This window comes from Chiloscyllium plagiosum, unplaced genomic scaffold (assembly GCF_037043375.1).
Source record: "Chiloscyllium plagiosum isolate Xiang-an unplaced genomic scaffold, Cpla_swu_hap1 HiC_scaffold_22, whole genome shotgun sequence".
NCBI lineage: Eukaryota > Metazoa > Chordata > Chondrichthyes > Orectolobiformes > Hemiscylliidae > Chiloscyllium > Chiloscyllium plagiosum.
In genome coordinates this window covers 45,836,306-45,861,106 of record NW_028270160.1, presented here as the reverse complement: position 1 = coordinate 45,861,106, position 24,801 = coordinate 45,836,306, and the positions used below count along the sequence as shown (strand labels likewise).

General features: G+C 40.7%; 1 protein-coding gene across 1 annotated transcript in view; it reads left to right on the top strand.

Annotated features, from left to right (window-relative positions):
* Positions 1-24,801, top strand: part of LOC122561091 (myoferlin) — a 227,388-nt gene that overhangs the window by 61,771 nt on the left and 140,816 nt on the right. Inside the window, exons 12-22 of the mRNA XM_087999003.1 lie at positions 2,084-2,210; positions 4,055-4,158; positions 4,261-4,329; positions 6,858-6,901; positions 8,528-8,610; positions 11,400-11,435; positions 16,099-16,223; positions 17,983-18,096; positions 20,655-20,832; positions 22,445-22,569; positions 23,688-23,794. Of these exons, the coding sequence (XP_087855129.1) occupies positions 2,084-2,210; positions 4,055-4,158; positions 4,261-4,329; positions 6,858-6,901; positions 8,528-8,610; positions 11,400-11,435; positions 16,099-16,223; positions 17,983-18,096; positions 20,655-20,832; positions 22,445-22,569; positions 23,688-23,794 (1,112 nt within the window). The remainder of the gene's footprint in view (positions 1-2,083; positions 2,211-4,054; positions 4,159-4,260; positions 4,330-6,857; positions 6,902-8,527; positions 8,611-11,399; positions 11,436-16,098; positions 16,224-17,982; positions 18,097-20,654; positions 20,833-22,444; positions 22,570-23,687; positions 23,795-24,801) is intronic.

The following is a 24,801-nucleotide window of genomic DNA, read 5'->3' as shown; positions in this document are numbered from 1 at the left end:
TGACTGAAAATGAATGCCCATGGGTCAGTTCGGAATTATGTTGGTCCTATCTGAAGCATAGGATGTATTAGTTCAAGAAAAACAGGAGCGAGTTGTTTTCTTTGATTAAACAACATGATCTTCAATGTTTGAAATAGAAACAGGTGATAAGTGTTCTGAATAATCTGAAGCCACCCAAGTGCTTGTATTTATTTTGGGTGTGGGCAGAGGGCAAAAGCTGCTATTTGCAAAATCACTTGCTCAATATTAAGAGGTTGTAAATGGTGAGAGAGTATATTGAAGATTAATACTGGAATTACTTAGTAATTGGCTTTTGAGTACTTCATGCTGGTGATTCCAGGTATGGCATTCCTATTCAGCTGTCAATTATGTATGCTTAAAAAATAGATGTTTGCAAAAAGTAAGTAAATAAGACTTCAAATCTGTGTTAAATAGCTTTGAGCATTTTTGTGGAGGGATTGAGGCTCATTCTTACTATTATGATGTTAATGGCTCAAGATCTAATGCAATTCTTACACCTGATTGGTTATCCCATTATTCGTTATTGGCTTTTGGTGCCCCAAATTTGGTGGAAAGGATAACTTTAAGGTCTTAGATTTGTAAAATGGCACTGGTCCTAACCATAATATCACCAGGGTGAATGGCAGTACAATTGTCCCTCCTCTACTGTGTCTGTTGTTCTTGATGTGGGCTTGTCTACATCGGGGAGACAGGATGCCAACTTGAGGAAAGTTTCAGGGAACATTTCTGGGACACATGCACTAAACAACCCCACTGCCTTGTCGCCAACCACTTCAACTCCCCCTCCCACTCCTCCAAGGACTGCCAAATCCTAGCCACCTGATGCCTGGAGGAAGACTACCTCATCTTCCACTTTAGGACCCCCCAACCACATGGAATCAATGTCAAATTCACCAGTTTCCTCATCATCTCTCCCTCCCACCTTATCCCAGACCCAATCCTTTACCTTGGCACCACCCTCTTGAACTGCCCTACCTATCCATCTTCCTTCCCACCCATCCACTCCACCCTCTGCTCTGATCTATCGTCATCCCCCCCCCCCCACCACCTCCCCACCTTCATCTACCTAGCTGCTCGCTCACTCCTGATGAAACATTCCTAAAACATCACTTCTCCCCTGCTCCTTCAGATGCTGCCTGACGTGCTGTGCTTTTCCAACACCACACTTTATGATTCTGATCTCAAATCTGCTGTCCTCACTTTCTCCCCCTCAACAGCATGGTGTCACTAATGTATGTGAGGCACTACTGCAATACAATAAACTGGTGGCACAGTGATTAGCACTGCTGCCTCACAGCGCCAGGGACCTGGGTTCAATTCCTGCCTCAGGCAACTGTCTGTGGAGTTTACACATTCTCCCCGTGTCTGCGTGGGTTTCCTCCAGGTGCTCTGGTTTCCTCCCACAGTCCAAAAATGTGCAGGTTAGGTGAATTGGCCATGCTAAATTGCCTGTAGTGTTAGGTGAAGGGGTAAATGTAGGGGAATGGGTCTGGGTGGATTGCTCTTCGGAGGCTCGGTGTGGACTTGTTGGGCCGAAGGGCCTATTTCCACACTAAGTAATCTAATCTAAACTATTGGACATCATCTCATTGATAGCAGAAAGCTTCAAGTATGTGGTGAACACAGATTTTGTTTCCAGCTGAAAAGGGCAGTACTAAAGCATTGCACATCTTGAGGGAATTGCAAAGGTATTAGCTGGAAGTAGGAGGTCATTTGTCTCAATTGTTTTGTATCAATACCAATGGGTGGTAAGGCAAAGGGGGGTGTCCAAGGTGAACTTGTGTGGCCCTGGCCTTTGTTGTGGTAAGGATGAATTTTCAGATAAAGTGCATTTTAAGGTAATAAAAACGAAAGGGCTATCTGGAATGTATGCTCTGAACTGCACCTAAACTACCCCTGCAATAGGGCTAATGGTATCAATCTGATCTCGCTCTGCTCTTCTCCCTGATTATGGTGAGAGGTTTTATGAAGTTGGGGAGAGGCAGGAACAGTAAAGTGACATGGTGCTTCCCTCCTGTCATTATCTGATTGTTAACAGCTTTTCAAAAAAAAAAATTCACAGGTTGAAAAGAAAGGAATAAATGAAGAGAATGATGATGTTGAAAGTAACCTGCTGCTCCCTGCAGGCCTCACACTGCGATGGGTGACCTTTGTCCTGAAGGTCTACAGAGCAGAGGACATTCCACAGAGTAAGTCATATTTCTGGTTGAAGGGAAGAATGCAGTAGTTTTGAAATTAAATTTTAAAATATTGCAACAAGAAGAATCCTAACTAGGTTGTATTACTGTTGTCATATTCATCTGAAAGGGTTAATACTGAGGAATACCAGAAGTACCACCCATTCCTCCAAGGTCCTACCACCTGGTGCTCCTCAAAGACTCTACACCAATGTCAATCATTAGAATGCAGAAGCAGGTCATTTGACCCATTGAATCTGCACTGACCCTCCAAAAGCATTCCACCCCTAAACTTAACCCCTGCATTTAGCATGGCCAATTCACATAACCTGCACACAGACATACAGATGTGGAGCATGGCAACAGACCCTTCGGTTCAACTCGCCTGTGCTGACCAGATATCCCAACCTAATCTAGTCCCATTTGCCAGCACTTGGACCAACTGCCTCTTAAACCCCTCCTATTCATATACCCATCCAGATGCCTTTTAAAAGTTACGGTTGTACCAGCCTCCTCCACTTCCATCTTTGGACTGTGGGAGAAAAGCCAAAGGGAGTATGTGCAAACTCCACAGCAACAGTTGGCTGAGTGGAATCTAACCCAGGTCCCTGGTGCTGTGAGGCAGCAGTGCTAACTGCTGAGCCACCCTATCTCATCATTGTAACCTCTAACTAGTTAGAAACATGCAAGAAACTATATCTCCTTAACAAGAGACTTAGTTAGACCATGATGTGGTGATACAGACCCTGTAGTTTCCTCCTTTGGTTGAAAGAGCAATGAGCTCGCTGTGCCCATGAACATTGCCTCCACTGAGTACCTTTCATCCTCCAGTTTATTTTCATGCATGACATGGAAGAAAAACATTTGGGAAAGCAGAAGACAGTTGGAAATCTGAAATGAAAACTGATACTGCTCCATCTGAGTGGTAACTGTGGGGAGAGAGAAATGGAATTAATATTGTCTCCTAACTATTTGCTGGGACTGGTTAACAGACTTAATAATGTTCTGCAAGTATTTGATTGGGAAAAAGTAACTAGCTTTTGACCTCTAACATTTGAAAGAATTTGTGGCAAATTGATAAATGTCAGAGGCATTGAACAGGTATTTTGTCCGTCTTCACTGGGAAATCCATTGTATCTGAAGCCTGGCAAGTTCACAGGACTTAAAGGAATGGATCTGAGGGTCTTAGTAGTGGTGGCACAGATAGATGGTTCGAAGTTTCCACATTTGCTTGGATTCTGGAAAGCTACCCAATATCACACTTCTTCTTTCCCTCAAGTAAGAGTGTGGGGGGAAAGCTGCAAACTATATAGGCCTAACATCTTTTGTAGAGAAGGTGCCAGAATGCATTATAATGGGGGCTTTTGACTGTCAGTTGTGAAAATCACAGTTGATTGGGTAGAACAAACAGCCTTGTGAAAGGACAGTAGTGATTACTTAATCTACTACAGTTTTGCCACAAAAGGAACATTCATGGTTGATAGAGGGGAACAATGTTTTATCCAAACCCCCCACCAATGTGCACTGTCCCAGGTTTCTCTTGACAGCAGCCATCCCATTCCTGATGAAGGGCTTCTGCCCGAAACGTTGATTCTGCTGCTTCTCTGATGCTGCCTGATCTGTACTTTTCCAGTGCCACACTTGTTGACTGTAGAACTCTTTAGGTTGATCCGTATTAAGTAGGACAGGCTGCATCAAATCAATGAGGTGACGGCACATGCTTTATTTTTGTGTGGGGGCGGGGGGAATGAGATCTAAGTGATCTCTATCTACTCTGTAATTGTGCAGCAGTTTGAAGTTGTTGGCTGCAACCTCAATCAGTCAAACGAATGTTCTTGATCCTTTTCTCATTTTAGTGGATGATGCCTTTGTTGAAACTGTAAAGTCAATATTTGGAGCAGGGGCTGATAAGAAGAATCTTGTGGACCCATACGTGGAAGTTGGCTTTGCTGGGAAAAAGGTGAGAATCTGGTTATCCATGTTCTGTGATCATTTTTGGGGGTGGAGGTTTAGCTTGGCCTTGGCCTACAGGGTGTAACACTGACTCTTTATATTGCTGTAGCTCTGTACAAAGATTATAGAAAAGAATGCCAACCCTGAGTGGAATCAAACAATCAACCTTCAAATCAAGGTAGGATCTGCTTCCATTTCATTAACTGCAATTATTGTTTTTGGTATGTTAGGTTTAGTATGATATTGGTCATGTTGAGTCAGAAGTCGTTTCCTAATTTTTGTTTTAGCACCCATTCAAAGTTTGTTTTGCATTTAATGATTTTTTGCCTGCGAACCTGCCTGGCAGACACAGTATCTTGGCACTGCTGGAAGATGTGCCACAGACTTGTTAGCAATCTAGTCCTGAAACCAAATTCAAGGTCAGTGTTGACATAGCTGGGCTTTGCTCAATGCTGATAAAAGTGAGGCGCGCACAATACGGCAAGAGTTAATTAAACAAGAATAACATTCTGGCAACATGGATCTCCTGGACCCTTTGAATGTAGATTTTGAATAATATTCACAGGAAATAGAATCAAACATAAATGACAGCTAAACCATACTGAAGTAATTTAGTCCCCTTTTTAAAGTCTAAGTTTGGTCCTAATGTTTCATGAGCTTAAATGTCTTTGTCCATTTTATAAAATAAGTTGCTCAGTAAACCTGATTCCATTTAATGCCCCCCATCTAACCATGGAACAAAAAGGCACTCTTAAATTGGAAGTAATTGGTGAATGTATTAGCTTTGATTGTAGGAAGTCAAGTGGTGCTTACAAGTGCATGGAGATGGAAGATTTCTTCAAAATGTGAAATGCACAGTAGGCATTCACCACTTATGTTTTCTGGGAACACCAAATAACCCACTTTCCATTAATTAAATGTCCCATTCATTTATTTTGGTGTATATTCAATAGTAGGTCAATGATGGGTCGCAACAGTGTAACATTGCATCCCACTAGTACAGTGTTAGCGTGAATCTTAATGTTTTGCTTATCAATCCAAGCTTGTATTTTCTGAAGATTAAAACTAATACATTATCCTGTTTGCTCGAGTTCAAACTCCAGTATTTTTTGAATTTTTAGACTTGTTTGGTCTGCAATTTTCCAAGTCTGAGCTGTTGGTGGATAAGTAACAAAGGTTGCATTAGAGTTGTTGGCCAAGTTGGTGTTGAGTGAGTCATGTGGGCCTTCAACACAAGTGGAACATTGGCACGCTGCAGAAAATGTTTTAAAATCATTTCTAAACCTGTCCTCTGAAATGTTAAAAACTGATTTTAAGAGTTTTAAGTCTGACTTACTATGAATTGGTTAATACTGCGTAGTGCTATTGCTTGTTCTGAAAAGCAGACTGAACATCCTTATCTGGTTGACTCTCTCACTGCTCGATATTGACATGACCTGGCAGTGAAATTATAATATCACCTTTTGACCCATCAGATCCACACAAATCTTGTACGTTTCCAAAAGCAGACCAAACGAGGAGTTGGTGAGATGTGATATGATATGATGGGAGAAGTTACCTGTTCAATTTCACTTCCCATTATACAGTATTTCTGATTAGGTATTTGTAGAAATATAACTTGGCATCTATAGAACATGATATTCTGTCCCACTTCAGTGAATGAATCCAAGTTAGTTTTCTGACTCTGTTCTGTATTTTATTATTCATGTGGCTGTTTTTGTCTCATTGCTCCTACCTTTTTTATGGTTTAGTTTTAAAGAAACTAAAGCAAGGGGAGTCTAAACAGTCTAACCTTGCTAATGGCCCCTGCAGTGGTATAAGAAAATAGCTTACCACTAAAGGGCAAACAAATGCTGCCCAGCCAGTGACGCACATGTCCAATGACTAACTTTTTTTAAAAGGTTAGTTGTCGTAGCAATAAGTGTCAATGGAGACTGGTGTCAAGCAACCTCATGGTGCATTGGTTTAGACTTCCCAGGTGATTAATTCATATCTTGTTTAGTCCATGGTACCTCCCTGAGAATTGAAAAATTCCACGGTGCATTACAGACAATTTTACAGACAAAAGGCCCACAGTGGGAAAGGAAGTCTTCATTTTACAGCTGGCAAATCTCCACTGAGATTGATAACCCATGTAGATATTTTTAAATCCACCTGTTCAGACATATGTCACCCATCTCTGGAAGGTGGGACTTGAACTAGACCTATTGACCCATAGGATGGGGCATGACCACTGCACCACAAGACCCCAATTGAAAATATATGCTGAGTGTATTCTGAAGTTAATTCATAATATCTATCTAAATTGCTGCCATGTGATGTGAATTTATAGCTTATAATTAACTGCAGCGTCTGTTAACTCATGCTCAAGTATGGGTGATTACCCAAGGTAGTGTTCAGTACAGTAAAAAAAAATTATTTTTGTCTCCAAACAAGAAATCTTGTGACCTCAGTCCTTTTATAAATAATTAGGATTTCTGATTTCCTCTTAGTTACTGGTCTTGTCTGGGATCCGAACGATTTAGTTGATGAATGCAAGGTCATTGCACAAGATGTGTATACTCAGCCAGTTACCTGTTAAGTTATGAGTTCTAGTGAAGCTGTCTAGATACAAATTCATTATACTTGTTCGATTTTCAGTCACATTCTTGGGGGAGAAAAAAATTTACCTCCCAAATTTTTTTTCTCTCTCTCTCCCTTCTGCAGTTTCCATCTATGTGTGAAAGATTAAGCTTGACTGTGTTTGATTGGTGAGTATGAAACAAAAGCTTTTGTTTCTTGTGTATTGAATTTAATCAACAATTACTTGCTTTAAATATATACCTAGCAATGAATGTCTAAATGTGGATATCCTAGAAAGCCCTGAGATTGGGTCACCATTTCAGTTGCTAATGGTCAACAGTGAAGAGAAACCAGAGGTAAGGCTGTAGTGAACTATTATTTAAATACTATGACCTTGTTTTTAAATGGAAGGTGACAAAATTCTTTCCTGTTTTGACCCATTTCCAAAATGCTCTCCTTTCTTAACAAAAGATTTGATTTACATAATAGCCAATTGATGCTTCCTCCTTAAACAGTAGACACCTTTTTTTATGATAGGGTTAATTTGCAGTTTAAGTAACAATTTATTTGGCTATTCTACACTTGGGGTATTACTGCATTTATCTGTAGTCAGCCATAACGGCTTGGAAATATAGACCCTTTGGTCCAACCAGTCCATGCAGAACATGATCCCAAACTAAACCAGTTGCACCTGTCTGCTCCCGACCCACATCCCTCCAAACCTTTCCTATTCATGTACTTGTGTGAAGGACAGGGAGCCCACTTCTGTCAGTGCGCCAGACTTGTGGATTTCTTTTTAAACAATTAGCAATACATCCAAATCTGTGCTCTGAGTTGCACTAATTTCCTACTTTTGTTGTAGATATCGATCATAAGACTGCAGAGAGGGGCTATGAGGGGGGATTTGTAACAGGTAGGGTGGGGTCATGGGGGTGGAAATCCAGATTTAGAATTGCCTTGTGTGGCTTTCAACTGAAGCTTTTTTTTTTGCCTGAGAGTACTTGGAATCCTCCCAACAGATAGTTTACACTTTTTTTTTATTTCAGTATTGTTTGGAAATGCCGTGGTCAGCTGAGCATTTTCTGCATCTGACCTTAAGGAATTTCCACATCATATTCACACAGGTAGATTTGTCCAGCTGAACAGTAACTTAGATGTTCAAAGCATGGTAAACAGTTTTTTTTCATTTTGTCAGGGAAGATAAATATAGAATTTCTGCATCCCTGCCCTACCAGATTCAAACTATGGTCATTATTACCAAGTTGTCCTGACTTCTGGTTTAAGAGCTGAAAATGTGTTGCTGGAAAAGCACAGCAGATCAGGCAGCATCCAAGGAACAGGAGAATCGACGTTTTGGGCATAAGCCCTTCTTCTGGTTTGTAAGAGCATTGTAACTTTTGCATGAAGGCAGAATCTTTCAACTGAATAATTTCCACTTTATGTACCATGTTGGTTTTGAGGGTAATTTCCACTTTGCTTTAACCATGTTGGTAAAAGTGCATTGAATATGAACCAGAAACTCTGGTAAAATCAACAAAGCTCAATTGAATACAACTTTTTTTTTCATTTCTTTGAAGCCCTTTTGCACATTCAGCTGGTTAAAGTGCCAAATGGTTGGGTCAACTTCCAGTCAAAACCAATAACCTGGCTTCTGCTAGCAGTGTTTGCAATGGAAATCTGGTTAGAGTTAAGTTTTCTTAGTGGTGGTTATTCAGGGACACCCTTTCTGAAGGGGGCAAGTGTAAAAATGAGAATGGCTGTGTTACTTTAGTTTTTGCAAATGTCCAAAAACAAAAATGGCCAATATCTTTCAGGGATCGGGCAACCAGGAATGATGCTATTGGAACAGCATTTCTGTACCTCTCCAGGATAGCTTCATCGGGAGGAGAAGTTGAAGGTCGGTGTTACTTTCAATAGCCTATTACTCAGTTATTTAGAGCAGGAAATCTTCACTATGAATTCTGCAGGGAAGATCATTTTCTCTGATTGAGTGAAAGTGCGTTTAAGGATCCATCACAGATTGCTGTAATTTTGATGAATGATAACCACAGCTGGTGTTAGAATTTATACAAGCTTTACATTTGCAGGCCTATAGGGTAGGCAGTGGTATCATGGTAACATCACAGGAGCTTATCAGTGAAGAGGCCTAGACTAATGCATGGCAGTTACTAAAATCTGAATCCAGTAAATAAAATTCAGTAATAGGGCGGCTCGGTGGTTAGCACTGCTGCCTCACAGCACCAGGGTCCCAGGTTCGATTCCAGCCTCGGTCGATTGTGTGGAGTTTGCACATTCTCCCTGTGTCTTCGTGGGTTTCCTCCGGGTGCTCTGGTTTCCTCCCACAGTCCAAAGATGTGCAGGTTAGGTAAATTGTTAGGTGCTTTAGTCAGAGAGAAATGGGTCTGGGTGGGTTACTCTTTGGAGGGTTGGTGTGGAGTTGTTGGGCTGAAGGGCCTGTTTCTACACTGTAGGGAATTTAATCTAATCTGGAATATACTCTGTAATGGAGTTTTGGAGCTAGCCTCCTTTTATTTTTGAAAAAAGAACAGAGTCCCTGGTTTACTGATGTCCCATTGGACAAGAAAATCTGGATTGTGGCTTAAATGATTGGGAACTGCAGAGTGAGCTATTCAGCCCAAGGACTGAATTAATGAATTTTCAGTCAGTTGTCCAGTTTTTAGGTTTTTGTTTCCTTCAGAAACTGGAACCGGATTTAAAAGTACTGAAGGCGGCAAACATGTTTCACTTGACGTGAGACGGGAAATAATAGATTGGATGTGGATCAAGCCAGCAGTGACTGTTTTAGTTTCTCTTGCTTTTGTTTCCCTCCTTATCACTGTTTTAATGACTCCGCGTCCAACAGCTCCTTTGGAGAAGGAGTCTAGCTCTTACCACTGTAATAATGTCAGTCAGGCAGAATTCATAAGTGCCTCAATGTGGTGCAGAACTAAATGTGCTTTCCTTCATTACTAATGATCTGCCACCCTTACAGGAATCCTGCACTTCACTATGGTGTTATGGCGCAGTGATAGCGACCCTACCCAAAACGAGGAGCTTAGGTTCAATCTTCACACCCAAAGAATTCATAACCGATCTGTTTCACTGTGTTATCAACTTGTAAATCTTTCTAGCAGGCAGTGAAAGCAGGAAGGTCCCTTAATTAGCATGCTTAAGGTAAAGAGGTGCTCCTCTGGCATAACCTCTGGCAGCAGGGTTGCAAACTGTTCCAGGGAAAAAACATACTGGTATTGGAAGCACCATAGGCACAAGCCTTGTCTGCGTCATGCAGGTAAATCTGTTTTTATAGAATCCCAACAGTGCAGATAAAGGCCATTCGGCCCATCAAGTCTGCATGGATTCTCCAAAGAGCATCCCACCCTACCCCTGTAACTCCACGTTTTCCCATGGCTAATCCACTTAACCTGCACGTTTTTGGACTGGGAGGAAACCTGAGCATCCAAAAGAAACCCGTGCAGACTCAGGAAGAATGTGCAACTCCACATTCAAGGCTGGAATTAAACTGGGCCCCTGGTGCTGGGAGACAGTAGTGCTAAACACTGAGCCACTGTGCTGCCCCCAAAACATGTCTAAGTATTTCTTCGCACAGCTCCACTCTTGCTGGTTTTTCTAGAAAATGCAGAATGCAGCTCTTCAGGCTCCTTCTAATTTTTATGCAATGATTTTCAACAGATTTTATTAAATTGTTGTCTGCTTATGAAATGTACCTGGCAAGACCTAGTAACATTTTTGTTTAACACTGTTGCCAATAATTGCTAGGATCTCATAATGCAATGTTTAGTATTCTAGGATTTTATAGTCCATTCTCTAAATGAGAATGTGAGAATATATTATTTTTACACAAAATCTAGCAATAAATTAGTAAGTTACTGCTGCAGACATTGTGGCTAAGAAAAATGGTGTACAACCTTGTGTATCTCCCATTTTAAATATTTGTGATCATGCCTTATGTTCAGCTGTTTTTACCTTGGAGCTAGAACATTGTTAGTATAAAGTGCTGTAAAAATTGTATTTTTATTTGTCATTATAGCATCTTAAAGTTGAAGAGTAAGGTACCTCCTGAACAGACTAATGAACCATTTGTTTAGCAACATCAAATTGGAGGTCTTTTGAAGTAACAGGGTTTTAAATTGCCATATATTTCACAGGGTTTTCTATTCAAACAAATTACACCGACATTGTTTGTTCATTCGTTCCTTCCCCAACCCCAATCATTTAAACTACTTCTGGGATGTTCTGTTTGGCTGACTACTGGAATAAATGTTTGCAGGACGTGTGTAGTGTTTTATAAACACCATCTTTTTCTAGACACCCCAAGAAGCTCACGTCTTAAGAAGTATAAGCCAGGTAACTTCCAAACCACGTTTACTTTGTCCTCAAAATAATGATAGGGGGTTGTCCGACAGCCTGTACCTGACTGTCACACTTTCCCTCTTGTCCCCAACACACAAGGTGCTTAGTTTCACTTAACTGACAGTACAGTATGGAAGAACAAGGAGAATTTGAACCTGCACTTGCACAGCGGTGGTACACTTTGGTGCTTAGTGGTGATGCAGTATAAGTGAATCGTGAACCTGATTGTACACTGTATGCCTACAACATTGTGACTGGTTAATGACTTTTCACTTTGTAACGTTCTCTAACTTATTTTTCTTTCCTATGATCCAGATGATGAGGGAACTGGGGCTTCTCCAGCCATTGAAGGTTTTATTTCTTGGTCTAGTCTTTGAAATTTCATTGCCAAAAGAGGGGGGGGGTGGAGAAAATGGGAGAATATATACCATTTACAAATCCTGCATTGCTGAATGGGTGAATCTGGCTTTAAAATGATACAGCATACTGAGACTTCTGGCAATGAATGTTTTCATAAGTGATGCTATCAGGCTTGAGCTTAGCTGGCTTGGCAACCTTTTGCTTCCAATCAGAAGTTCCGCTACCTGAAGTATTCTGTTTTCTTTTGCTCTCGGTCCAATTGTGCATTTTAAGAGGTAACATTTTACACTTAGTGAATTGCAGATGCAAGTGTCAAATTAGGATTAAAAGTAACTGTTTGTTTTTAACCATCCCAACCAAACCTTTTTTAGGTATTCCTCTTTAGCTGTCTACTCCTAAATGTGGTGCCTCCCACTGAGGTATGGCTATTTGGTAGCAGCTCAGCTTTCCAGTGACTTGGTTTTTTTTTGCATCTGGGAGCCAGTCCAGTGCAAATTAGTGCTATCTGTCAACTCTTAGCAAAATTACTGGGCAACACTTGCCCTAATTTAAGTTTTCATTTCTGTTCTAAATCCAACAATGTTGAAGGTACTTGTGATACCTATTTGCATAGACTAATGTTAGTCAATGTGCTCATGGTCTTACTCGTTTGTATCTGTAATGCTCCAGGATAGTCTCGCTGAGGCTTTATAAAGTTGTGGCAATACTTGTGTACTCTGTGTACTCTTGCAATATTATCCTTTTTTTCAATAAATGGATCAAACATGAAGCCACACATTTATTGATTTGCATACAGAGTAGTTTAGGTCTGTATTGCCCTGCCTGGCAGTGTAGTGGAGGCATTCAAGAGGACATTAGATGTTTACCAAAATTGAAGCGATGTGCCAGGTTATGGATGGTGATGGAAAGGCAAGAAACTGCAGATGCAATACGCAAGATGGCTTCTTTTTGCCACCAAAACAAATGTAATTTTCTTTCCAGCAAGGTATATTTGTTCATTGGCCAATTAGTGTCCATCATTGTAACTTTAGTGCATAAATAATGTATTCCCAATTATCTGGCAGAATTTTCAAATCTCTATCTTCCTTAATTTGCTATTCTTTGGCAATTTTTAACAATTAATTTCTGTCGTACTTCATATGTTCCCAAAATTTGTTCTGCTATCCCTTATTGAAGTGAATCGTGGAATCCCATCCTGCCACTAAAATGCACACTGAACCTACTTGCTTTTGCTGAATGTTAGATTAATTGCTTACAAGCATTTTGCGCATTTGATCAGCTTTTTGCTTTGATGTCCTTGATGTTCCACAGAAATTCTTTAAATCATGACTATAGAATGTGTGTGTATATATATATATATGACTGATCAAGATGAGACACAATTGCTGCTTACTACTCGATCGCTTGTTTAATGTAGGTTCAAAGAATTCGTTAATTCAAGCAAAGTTGTTTCCTAGACCTAGGGGTAGAATGTCATTTTCTTACTATGTTTCACCCTGCTTACTTTTCAATATATCCTCCTCTGGGCTGTTTAATTTTGACTTTAGTGGGTCAAAATAACTCACCAACTGGGAGTTAGTGCATGAACAAAAACCTTGGTGATTTGAATTGAGTGACTTAATTAGAATTTGCACTGTAATTTGCTCAGGAGCCTGTTGCCTAAACAGAAATAGGGAGCATTCACTAGCAGGAAGAGCAATGGGCTGTGAAACCATCTGCCAATTCCAACAATAAGCCAGCACTATGTCAACTTTTGATAATATGGCAAAGAAGGGCCAGCCAAATAGTAGACTATACATTGCAGTTGGATGTGAAACTATTCAGTAACTTCAACTCTTCCCTAATGCACCTTTGTTAGAGTGATGCTTTGTTTTGAAGCAACGTTGACTGTCAGTTTACACCAATGACAACTATGCCACCCAGTGGTTTGGCACTTGAAGAGAACTGGAACAACATCTTTATCTATAAGTTGTGCATGCTCATAGGAAAAGAAATTAAATGTGATAATCTCTAATGTGTAATTAGGTGCATTTGTCCATCTCCAAATTAAATTTTCCTGTTTTTTATGTTTGCCCAATCTATTATTGCTCTTGCTGAGAATAGTTCTTGACCGTTAGGGTTCACTTGAATACCAAAAAGTAATTATTAAATGATTGCTTCATTTAGTTTTAAAGAATAATGTTGAACATGAAAACTTGGGTGCTGAGTCATAATGTTTTGCTCTGCTGTTATCTGTTTCACAGGCTCCTGTCTTTAAATATCTTTCTTCATCATCTCATCTGTTTAGCCACTTATTCTTGCTCTCTCTCCTTTTCTCAGTTTTATCACTGTTAGCAGATCCAGGATGATTTGCTGCTTGAGTTTCTACTAGAACTATCCTTTCAAGATGGTACCTGATGAATGGCCAATCAGTGCTTTAGTATTCTTAAGGATGGATGTAATTTCATTCTCCCTTGATCTTTCCTGTTACTCTGAAATGCAACATGTACTAGCTTTTGCAGCCACAACATCAGCATGTTTGCTCATAAAGTTTGAAAATCCAAATTTAATTGAAGGTATTTAAGCAAAATTGTGTCTATCCCTTGAATCTGTCTTGTATTTTCCTTAAACAGTGTGCTGAAAATACACAGCAGGTCAGGCAGTGTCTCTGGTGAAGGACCGTGAGTTGAAGTTTCAGGATGAGTGAACCTTCTGAAACATTAACTTCTGTTTCTCTCTGCAGATGCTGGCTGACTTGCAGTGTTATTTTGGATTTCCAGCATCTGCAAAATTTTAGTTTTATAGTTCTGTGGTAGCAGTACAAGTCTATTGGTTTATCAAGTTCTGTATGGCTACATGCTTTCTGTTAAACCTGGTTTATAATAAAAAGGGGTATCTTGGTTTCTGGTTAGATCATTCCAATGCGGCACTTTTTGTTTTGTAATTTCGTTGATTTAATGTTTTGCTTCAGATTTCTTTGCCCCTGGGGTTTCAGCATTACACATCATCTGTTGAAGGGGAAGAGGTGAACATTTGATTTTTCCAACAAGATAGGGAGGTGACTATGCATTTCCAGTTATGGTAGAACTTGAATCATGAAGGAAAAGTGACTTTGGAGTGAGATCAATCTCCAGTCTCTGCCTTTACTTTTCTCTCTTCCCATTTGCTGAGATTGGGTGGGGAGACAGAAATACCACCTCATCCAGTGCTGTGATGGGAACTTGTTATGGACCAGATGAAACACCCTCAATGTATATTTAAAAATATAGCCTAGACTTTTTTCCTTTTTTTAAAGGTAAGTGTAAGGTGCTGCATTCCAGATACAATTCAATTGGTCAAACTTTAAGCATAACACATTTTGTATTTTAGCTGTATTGTAAAAGTAAGCAACAAATAAAGAATTGGCTATCAAAATACTTAAATTATAAACTACTAATTAACTGTTCCAATATAGTAACATCCCATAAACACATTTTGGCAAAGGCAAATTCAGTAAAATTGTCACAAGCAATTCCAGGAGCAGGAAGCGAACCCAGCTTTTATTTGTAACAGAGGAATAACAGCTTCTACATCCAGTTTAAGACCCCACTAATGCAGAAAGATAAAACTAAAAATTGTGGTTCTGTGGGAGCTTGACCCCACCCATTCAGGCTGCTATCTGTTGTCCCAATTTCTTTTTTGAAAAGAAAAACCCTAAAGCCCCTCAAGTTGTTTATTTCATCAACTTTGAGCTGACTGCTCTGCGCCTCTTTCTCAACTTTTCTCCTGGTAAAGAAAAGGGCAAAGAACTCCTCTTAAAGCTGTAGTATTGATGAGCAGCTCATCCCAAATAGATATAGTTAATATGCAAGATTTATTTGTAGAAGTTGCAATAGTGGGGTGGCACGGTTACTGTGGTCAGCACTGCTGCCTCACAGCACCAGGCACCTGGTTCGATTCCAAACTCTGGTGACTGTGTGGAGTTTGCACATCCTCTTCCAGTGTTTGTGTGGGTTTTCTCCCACAATCCAAAGATGTGCAGGTTAGGTGAATTTAGCTTGGGTGTTCAGCGATGTGAAGGATAGGTGCGTTAGTCAGGGGTAAGTATAGGACAATAGGGTAGGGGAATGGGTCTGGGTGGGTTACTCTTCGGAGGGTTGGTGTCGACTGGTTGGGCTGAAGGGCCTGTTTCCACACTGTAGAGATTCTAAGTGAGCAGAAAATATAAATGGCTTATTGCCTGGTCCACAAAATTATTTATAGACCATTTCAAGGGTCAGGCAAGTATTATTCTGTCCGGTGCTAATTAAAATGAACTGAATGTTCCTTTTTCCATACTTATCTCCCAACTCAACTCCGATCCAGCATTAGCTTTAATTGTTGCTAAACTAAAGGAGTGGGGCTTCTATGTATAGTAGTAGGCCATGCAATGAAATAACTGCTCTTGGCTGGAAAGCATTACTCAAAGAACTTGAACTTAAACTTTACTGCTGAAGAAGATCATTATCAATACTATTGAATTTCAAATGATAAACTTGAACCTTTTATTTTGAGATTGACCAACTTCATTTTATTGCAAGTGCGTCTTATGCATCTGCACACATGCTTACAAACTAACGTACTAACTAAAGTTGAGAACAACTGCTTTCAAAGTGCCTGCAATGTATAGTGTCCTGATCAATTTCTGTTTCGATAGGGGAGACGGGAGATGAAGAAATAGGATTTCTTCCAGCTTTTGGGCCATGTTATGTAAACCTTTACGGGAGTCCCAGAGAATACACTGGCTTTGTTGATCCTTATGAAAACTTGAACTATGGAAAGGTCAGTTAGATATGATTTGGTTTGCATTAACTAAGTGCGAATGCATCACTCCTTTCACCAAGGAACTCGCTATTGTGTTTGACTTAATTGTTGGGTGACGTGAACTTATGCACATCCTTGAAAGTCTTATTGAAATGATGCAATGGAAAATAAATACCATAAGTATAGTTTTGCAGCAAACGATGGCACATTTAGTTAATTTTGTTATTGCACTGATACACCTGGCATTCACTCGATATTTGCAGAGAGACATTTGTAGTCTAGGCCCAACCCAACTATGTAATTCTAAAGACTCTAACTTTGAATGGTGAACAGGTTGAATGCACATCTGCAACACACTCCACATATCCCTGATAAATCACGGCATTACAAAACTGGCTGTACCCCTCTTGAAAGAGAGTAACCTTCACTTGGAGGTTCTGCAGGTTGCAACCACAATGTTGCGCACAATGGGAAACTGGCACTTCTCTGGTTGTTCAATACAACTCTTCTAAAATACCTGAAAGTTTTATCCCCACTCTGATTTGCTCTGTTTTTGTTTTATGTTAATAACTTCACATCCAAAAGAGATTCTGGCCTCCGTTCACCAGAGCTATTAATCAGCCTGACCATTCAGTCACCCTTTTGACGCCCTTTGTCCACAGTAACATCTTTGCCGTCTGCAATCCTTGTCAGCTTGCTTTGATAGAGAAAAGGTTTCCATCTGTTTTTACGGGATTCAGACTTAAGGATGTCTGATACACCTGTCAATCACCAAACCAAACAAAAACAGACATTTTTGGAAAAACTGAGGTTTGTTGTGAAGAAGGGTTACTGGACCCGAAACGTTAACTCTGCTTTCTCTGCACAGGTACTGGAGACCTGCTGAGTGTATTTACTTCCAGCAATTTCTGTTTTTGTTTCTGACTTCCAACATCCATAGCTTTTTGTCTAATTTCCAAATGGGACTGGGTGGTGATGAGCAAAATGAGGCCTTTTCTCGCCCTCATTAAAATTATGCCCTATGTGGAAAACTAGAGAACAAATGATCAGTTTGCAACATCTTAGGCTCTTCTCCCCTGCACTCCTAGATGCAAAGTATCTTAAACAACTTGAGCAAAAAATTTGAAGCCGACTCTGCTGCTCCATAGACCAGTCCTGACCCTGTCACTTTTCTAACTTGTGTTCTGAGCTCATCCTGTCTGAGACCCATCTCCTGTTCTCTCGCCTGTCATGAATGTTGCTAGCCAACACTAATGAGGCAGTGACAAAGTGCTTTGTGTTTCTGATCAGAAATGCCAGAATAAATGCTACACTGCTAGCTCAGCTGGGAAAGTAAACTTGTGGCTGAGTCAAGAGAGCAGCAAGTGTTTCATCTTGGCTGAATTGGCTGATCTGGTTAGATTAGTGGTAGAGAAGGAGAATCAACCAAGGACTTGTTGCAGTTGGCCACAGAACCTCTGGACTTTGCAAAAGCAATTGAGCAATTTTCCTGTGTCTGTTCACTGTCGGCTGAACCATTTGAGAAGTGTGGCTGTATGACTGAAGACTACAAATTCAGTTATGGTTTCACCACTTTCTGGGTACACTTCCACCATTTGTACGTTTGCCACCCCCCACCCCCACACCCCCCCCAAAGAAAACCTCAACTTTTGCCAGCACTATAAAGCGCCACCTACATTATGTCTCGGAAAGTGACTATCCTCTGTAGAGCTGAATGACTTAGACTTTGAAGATTTCAGGGTTGTTTTTAGACAAAAATCCTATTTTTGTTTTTTAGGGTGAAGGAGTTGCATATCGTGGTAGAATACTAGTTGAACTAATCACCAAACTTGATAGCAACCCAGAGAAGAAGTTGGAGGAGATTCCCAGTGATGATGTCTTGGTGGCTCAGGTCAGATGTGGAACACATTCTAAGTCCTCTGTTAATGACAATTAATCATAAACCTATGGTGGTTGTCATTTGGGTAATAAATGCACTATATTTGTGTCACTGTTTTGTTCCCATTATAATCCCAACCTAATTTTCTCCCCCTCATGGTTGGAATTTCCTCTACCAGTTATATTCTCAAATGCATCTTTTTAATTTGTGTCCTCAACTCCGCATAAACAAGGTCAGTTATTGGTGCAAGACGAAGGTGGACAAAGTTAAAAATCTCAACACCAGGTTATAGTCCAACAGGTTTGTTTGGTGGCACGAGCTTTCGAAGTGCTGCTGCTGCTGCTTTGGATGGTTGTAGAGCAGAATCAAGACACAGAATTTATAGCAAAATATTAGTGTCATGCAGCTGAAATGATAAACCTAGATTCAGTCTTTCATCTTTTAGAAAGAGTTTGCTTGTTTCGGTTCTTTTAATATGTAAATCCCAGAACTACTTTGAAACCGCATTCTCAAGGTAACTTCGGGTTTTCTAACAAAAGGTGCCATCTTAGCTCAGACAATGCACGAAAGGTGAGGGGTTAAAGTCTGTCCCAGCCCAATCTTGAGTCAGACTGGTTCTATTTCTGCAGTGGGATTTATAGAATATTACACAGATTGACTGTAGGTTATCTATTTTTGAGCAAAATACAACATATTTGCAAATATAATTCTGTAGATACAAATTAACCCCGTAAACCTTTGTGTGTGTGTGTGTAAAGGTATCGTGCAGTAGTGTCACCTGTAGTGTGACATGAATCTAGGATCCTGGATGATGCCATGCTCATGGGTACTAAACTTGGCTATCAGCCTCTGCTTGGCCACTTTGCATTGTTGTCTGCCTTGAATGGTCACCTAAAGATCCGAGGCTGAATGTCCCAGACTGCTGAAGTGTTCTCTGACTGACTGGGAGGGAACACTTGTCTGATTGTTGTGCGGTGTCCATTCATCTATTGTCTTAGCGTCTGCTCGGTCTCTCCAAAGTACCATGCCTCAGGGCATCCTTGCCTGCAGCATATGAGCGATAATGTTGTAGAGTCACACGAGTACCTGTCGCATACCTGGTGCGTGGTGTCCCCTCATGTAATGGTGGTATCCATGTTGACACTGACAAGTCTTGCAGTGGTTGCTGTGACAGGGTTGTACGGTGTTATGGTCAATGTTGTCCTGAAGGCTGGGCAGTTTGCTGCGGACAGGTACCTGTGTGACTGCCAATGTTGCCTATCTCATAGGCTGCAGGCGAGGATGCTCTCAGGCATGGTACATTGGCTAGACCAAGTAGACGCTGTACCAGTGAATGAATGGACACTATGTAATAATCACCAGGCAGGAGTGTTCCTTCCAGTCAGGGAACACTTCTGCGGTCCAGGACAATCGGCCTTGTACCTCTTTGGGTGACCATTCTCCAAGGTGGTCTTCAGGACAGGCAACAACGCAAAGTGGCCAAGCAGAGTCTGATAGCAAAGTTTGGTACCCACGGAGATGGCCTCACCCGGGACCTTGGGCTCATGTCACACAACAGGAGACTCCCTGCCCCCCCTCACGTGCATGCATACACACTCTTAGTCCCACACTCATGCAGACCCTCTATCATACACAAGCTCTCCCTCATATACACACACGCAAACAACCCACCCATGCACGCGCGCGCACTCAAGCTTTCCCATCACGCTCTCACAGGTAACTTATCAAGCTTACATGCACACGTGTGTGCATGTGCACACTTGCGTTTATGGGTAAAGTTGTATCTGCAGAATTATATTTGCAGATATGTTCTGTTTTGCTCAAAAAAGGTATAACCTATAGTCAATCTATATTCTATAAATTTCACTATAGAAATAGACCCAGTCTGACTCAAGATTGGGACAGAGACAGACTTTAACCTCATACCTTTAGTGCATTATCTAAGCTGAGATGGCACCTTTGGTTAGGAAACCTGAAGCTACCTTGAGAGTGTGATTTCAAAGTAGTTCTGGGATTTACATATTAAAGAACTAAAATGAGCAAACTCTCTTTCTAATAGATGAAAGACTGAATCTAGGTTTATCATTTCAGCCGCATGACACTAATCTTTTGCTATAAATGGTCTTATGGCCCTGCTTCACAACCACCTGGTGAAGGAACAGTGCTTCGAAAGCTAATGTCTCCAAATAACCCTGTTGGACTATAACCTGGTGTTGTGATTTTTAACTTTGTTCCATTGTTTTAGATTGCATATGCAGGTTCACATGCAATGGTATTTGGTAACATAACACCACCTTGCAAAATTTCATCTATATTAACACATTCTTTGTGCAAATCTCGATGCAGATACAAACTTTTGCAGACTATTGTTTTCCCACTGCATTTTGGGGAAAAATTGAGAAAGGGATACTGCATTAGTGTTGGAGAAATTCATTTGAATAATACTTGAAAATGTTTCATCTCTTATGTTGGAATCAATTTGCAAAAGATTTGCATTATCTGTGGGACTTGGTAGTCTTTGACTTGACCTGGTGTGAAGTCAAATGTAAATGATCCTATTCACATTACAGAAATACCAACGCCGCCGTAAATACAGTCTTTCTGCTGTCTTTTATGCTGGAACTATGCTTCGAGATGTTGGAGATGCCATCCAGTTCGAAGTTAGCATTGGAAATTATGGCAACAAATTTGACAAAACGTGTAGGCCTTTAGCTTCGACTACTCAGTACAGTCGTGCAGTGTTTGATGGTGAGTGTCATTATTGTAATCCAGTTGAGACTAGTGAACTCTGACAGCTTCCGATGGTGGTGAGGTATCTTGGTTTAGTCTTTGGGAATTGGGTTGACTGACCTTTTATGCCCTTTGTCAGCAGGTCAGATTACCTGAAACTGCTGGGCATGTGATTTGAAAGGGCTGGGGCATGCACTTGAGAGGAGCATATCGCCAAGCTTAGGCAGAAATTGGGCATGTGGCGGGGGACCCCACTCCCCCTCTGGATTTAAACCTAATCATGTGTGAGGTGCTGCCAGTGGTAAAGATCTGTCACGTTCCTCAAGCCCACATCACAGCAGGCACCCGAACATCATCTGTTTTGTCTGGAGCTCCAAGATGATCTTAATAGCTAGCACACTATCTATAAACCTCTGAATAAAGAGGGGGCAAAGTGTACCTACTATCACTCTCTTCCGAATGGCTGTGTGTGGTTGCATCAGTCTGTGTACAGAAGCTTGGTTTGCAAACACCAAGTGTCACTACATGTTGCATATCCCTGGTATTGCAAAGAATGGGTTGGCTCATATCACTAGAGAACATTAAGTAGGAGTGTACCGTTCCTGTCCCGAATGGAAAAGCTGAGGAAAACCCCTTGGACCGCAAGTCCTCCAGACAGTGGTCAGCACTTGATATCCTGGAGGCCCTGTGAGCAAAGGAGAAGGTCAGTCTCATTGGATTGTTCCCTGAGCAGGCTGTCGACGTTGGATGAAATGCGTCATTGTCGGACTTTTCAACAAACAGAGACATGGCTGGTGGTGGTAAGTGAACGATCCAATGGGGATCAGTTGTGTGCCCAGACCTGCTGTACCACCAGATGCTGCCCTTGATGACTGTAGTGTTGAAGACACTTTTATCTCCATCAGCAATGTGCTTTTATAAAGGAGGTCTGGAGGAGCTGCAATGGTTTTGTCAAGTTTCATTGACTAACAGCTCCATGGTACAATCTCTGTTCTGGGATGGTTATAGAGACCAACATCAACTGAGCCTGAAGGGTCATCACCTCTGTGGATGAGGTATGGTCTGTCCGAACCTTTGGCTTTCCAGTGTAAAGGCTTTGCCTTGGCCTCGTGTTGCAGACTGGTTCGTTCCAAGGTCCAGTACTATGGGCTGAGGAATGTACTAAAGCTTGGGGTAGCTGCCATCAAGGCACAATGGGCAGAGGTCACCAACCAAGGCCTTTTAGTCCATGAAGGGAGACCCAAGAGTCTGTTAACTTGTGAAACCCCAACCCCAAAATATGCCAGTTCTGCATTTGGAGCTGCTTGAGGGTGCAATGAGAAAAGTCGTGGTTTAACTGGATTTTCTGTAATGTCCAACTTGAGCTATTCTTTTACATGCTTAGATAATTTTATGTCTAAATTATATTTAGAAATAGTAGCACACAATTTAAGTGAGGATATGAAAATCTAAGCCAGTGAATGGAATTACAGCCAAGAACTCGTGGCAGCACAAACTGAACTTGCTGTTTTTTCGAATTCTATTTTGAAAATGTAAAAAAAAACAGTTTAGAAAATAAATAGATCAAATGTTGATGGGCTGTCGTTCGAGACTTTCATTCAATCTAAATTGTGATTTTTATTTCTATCAGGTAACTATTATTATTTTCTACCTTGGGCCAACACAAAGCCTGTGGTGACACTGACCTCCTATTGGGAAGATATTAGTCACCGGTTGGATGCCGTGAACATCATCATAAAAATTGTCAGCAGAATGGTAAACATTTCTTACTTTCAGTTAAGTTTCTCCCTGTGCATTTTGAAGCTGCACTTAGATTTGTGTGAAATAAATTGCAAGACGTTCCTGGTGAGTTTCTCTACTGGCTAACGTTGTCTCCTCGCGCACATAAGTGGCTTTGCTATTTATTTTTTACGAAAAGTTGCGCACTCAAAATAGCAACAGACAGGAACAGCAGTAGGCCATTCAGCCCCTCAAGTGTGCTCCAGTATTTGATAAGATCACAGCAGATCTGAATTCTCAAATTGACTTTCCTGCCTTGTCTCCCCCATGACCCTTGATTCCCTCACTGATTGAAGATCCGTGCTGCATCCTTGTGATTTCAATGACGTTTCCAACCACTGACAGTGGTTGTGATCTTCATTTTCACTTTGTTTTTGTTCTATATGTAAACTTGACACTGCTGTCCACCAGTCGTGTGCCAGCTCTGGACTAATCCTGTCAATTTTTTGACTGGATGCACCATCCATCAAAATCACTTTCAAGTCACTTTGCCTGAGCAAGCCATCTATTCCAGCAACACCTCAGTTGACTGTTAACTATTTTCATTGAATAAAGGGCAGGACTTAAGTGTGCAGATTACCATATGTAAAAATTCCATTCATAGCTAATTTGTCACTGACTATACCCACAAAGTCAACCTACTACAAATGTAAACACAGCTGTTCCCTTACTGCTGCAAATCAAGTGTGTCAGCAGCTAGGCTGCCTCTTCAAGGAAAGCAGGGTTTTTTCTTTAAACGATGTTTGGAATAAATTGATTAAATAATTCATGTTGGCCTTAGCTCTGCATAGGGCAGTGTAGGAGAACCGTAGTCCCTGACTTCTGTGGTGACAGCACGGCGCATATTGCAATGAAGCATGAAGCCTCACTTACATTTAAAGTAACCTCACGTGGAAATTTTACATACAGTTTGAAAAATAATCCAATGTGGAGCTGCCTGTAATTTAAAGAGACTAGTTATCGTGGCCATAGAAATAAGAGGACTAATACTAAAGAAAAATTATTTTTTTAAGGAGACAGTTGACCAACATAAAATGTTTAAAGCTGATATTTTATTGGAGATTTATAAATTCGATTTTAAAATTTTTTTTTAGGAAAAGAACTTAACAGTGCTGAAGACTGCTGTTCAAGCTAAAGTTGATGAAGAACGCTTGGCTGAGCTGTGGCTGAAAGTTATTGAACAAATCATTGAGGACTGCAGGTAAAAAGAACCTTGCCCAAAATCTCTCCTCCTGTACTTGGTATTTCTCATTGCAGCCTCCCAATTGAAAGTTAGTGTCATTTGATGACATGAACCTTTTTAGGCATCCTGCATGTGTCAGGTGGCTATGCCATCATTGCTTTGCTGACATTACAATTGGATGTGACGCTGTTGCTATGTTCCTGGACACTCAACCCCATGGTTTGGGTTCAGACATCTCTAGCACATCATGAAACTGCCTGCAGAAAACAATCCCGTTTTTAAAGTTGCTGGATTCTTGATGTGAAATAAAACATTAACACTTCAGCTACTTTTGGTCTACTTCAAGCAGTTATTTCTTAATGAAACCCATTTGTGAATGTGTTGTTCTGAAGTATGACAAGGGAGGGTAACAATGCAATCAGTGTAAATTGCTAGTGTTATCCACCACCCAAGAATTAAGAAAAATAATAGCTGGTACACATTTGGTTTATCTTTAGTGTATTATATTTTGAAAGGAAACCCTGAAGTATTTAGATGAGATTCCATCTTTGTGACTGGTTGCACAACAGGGAAACCTTTGGGTAAAAATTGACATTTGCCCAATCTATGCCACTTTAACATGTAACACCCAAATGTTGTAATGATTACAGTCCAGACAATGGTCTTAACAATTGGATTACTTTCAGCTTTGGACAATGTCTTTGAAAATATCTGATCAGCTTGGACATCTTCTGAATTTGACCCTTCTACTCGTGGAGAATTTTCTAAAAATTGGACAAATTCAATCCTGCACTAAATAACAAAATTTTTCTACAATGCAGTGTCTTGTTTCAAACTTATTGGTCAAATTGTTCATTGGAGGGATAAGTAGTTAACACGAAAACACAATTTTTGCATTTTGTAGCTAGTGAGAAGTGAAATGCAAGAAGTAAGATTGATAGCAATTTAATTGCTTTTCAACTGCAGTTGCTTTTTCGCAACCCTGTTTTTGATTCTTTTGGCATGTTGGCATCGCTGGCAAGGCC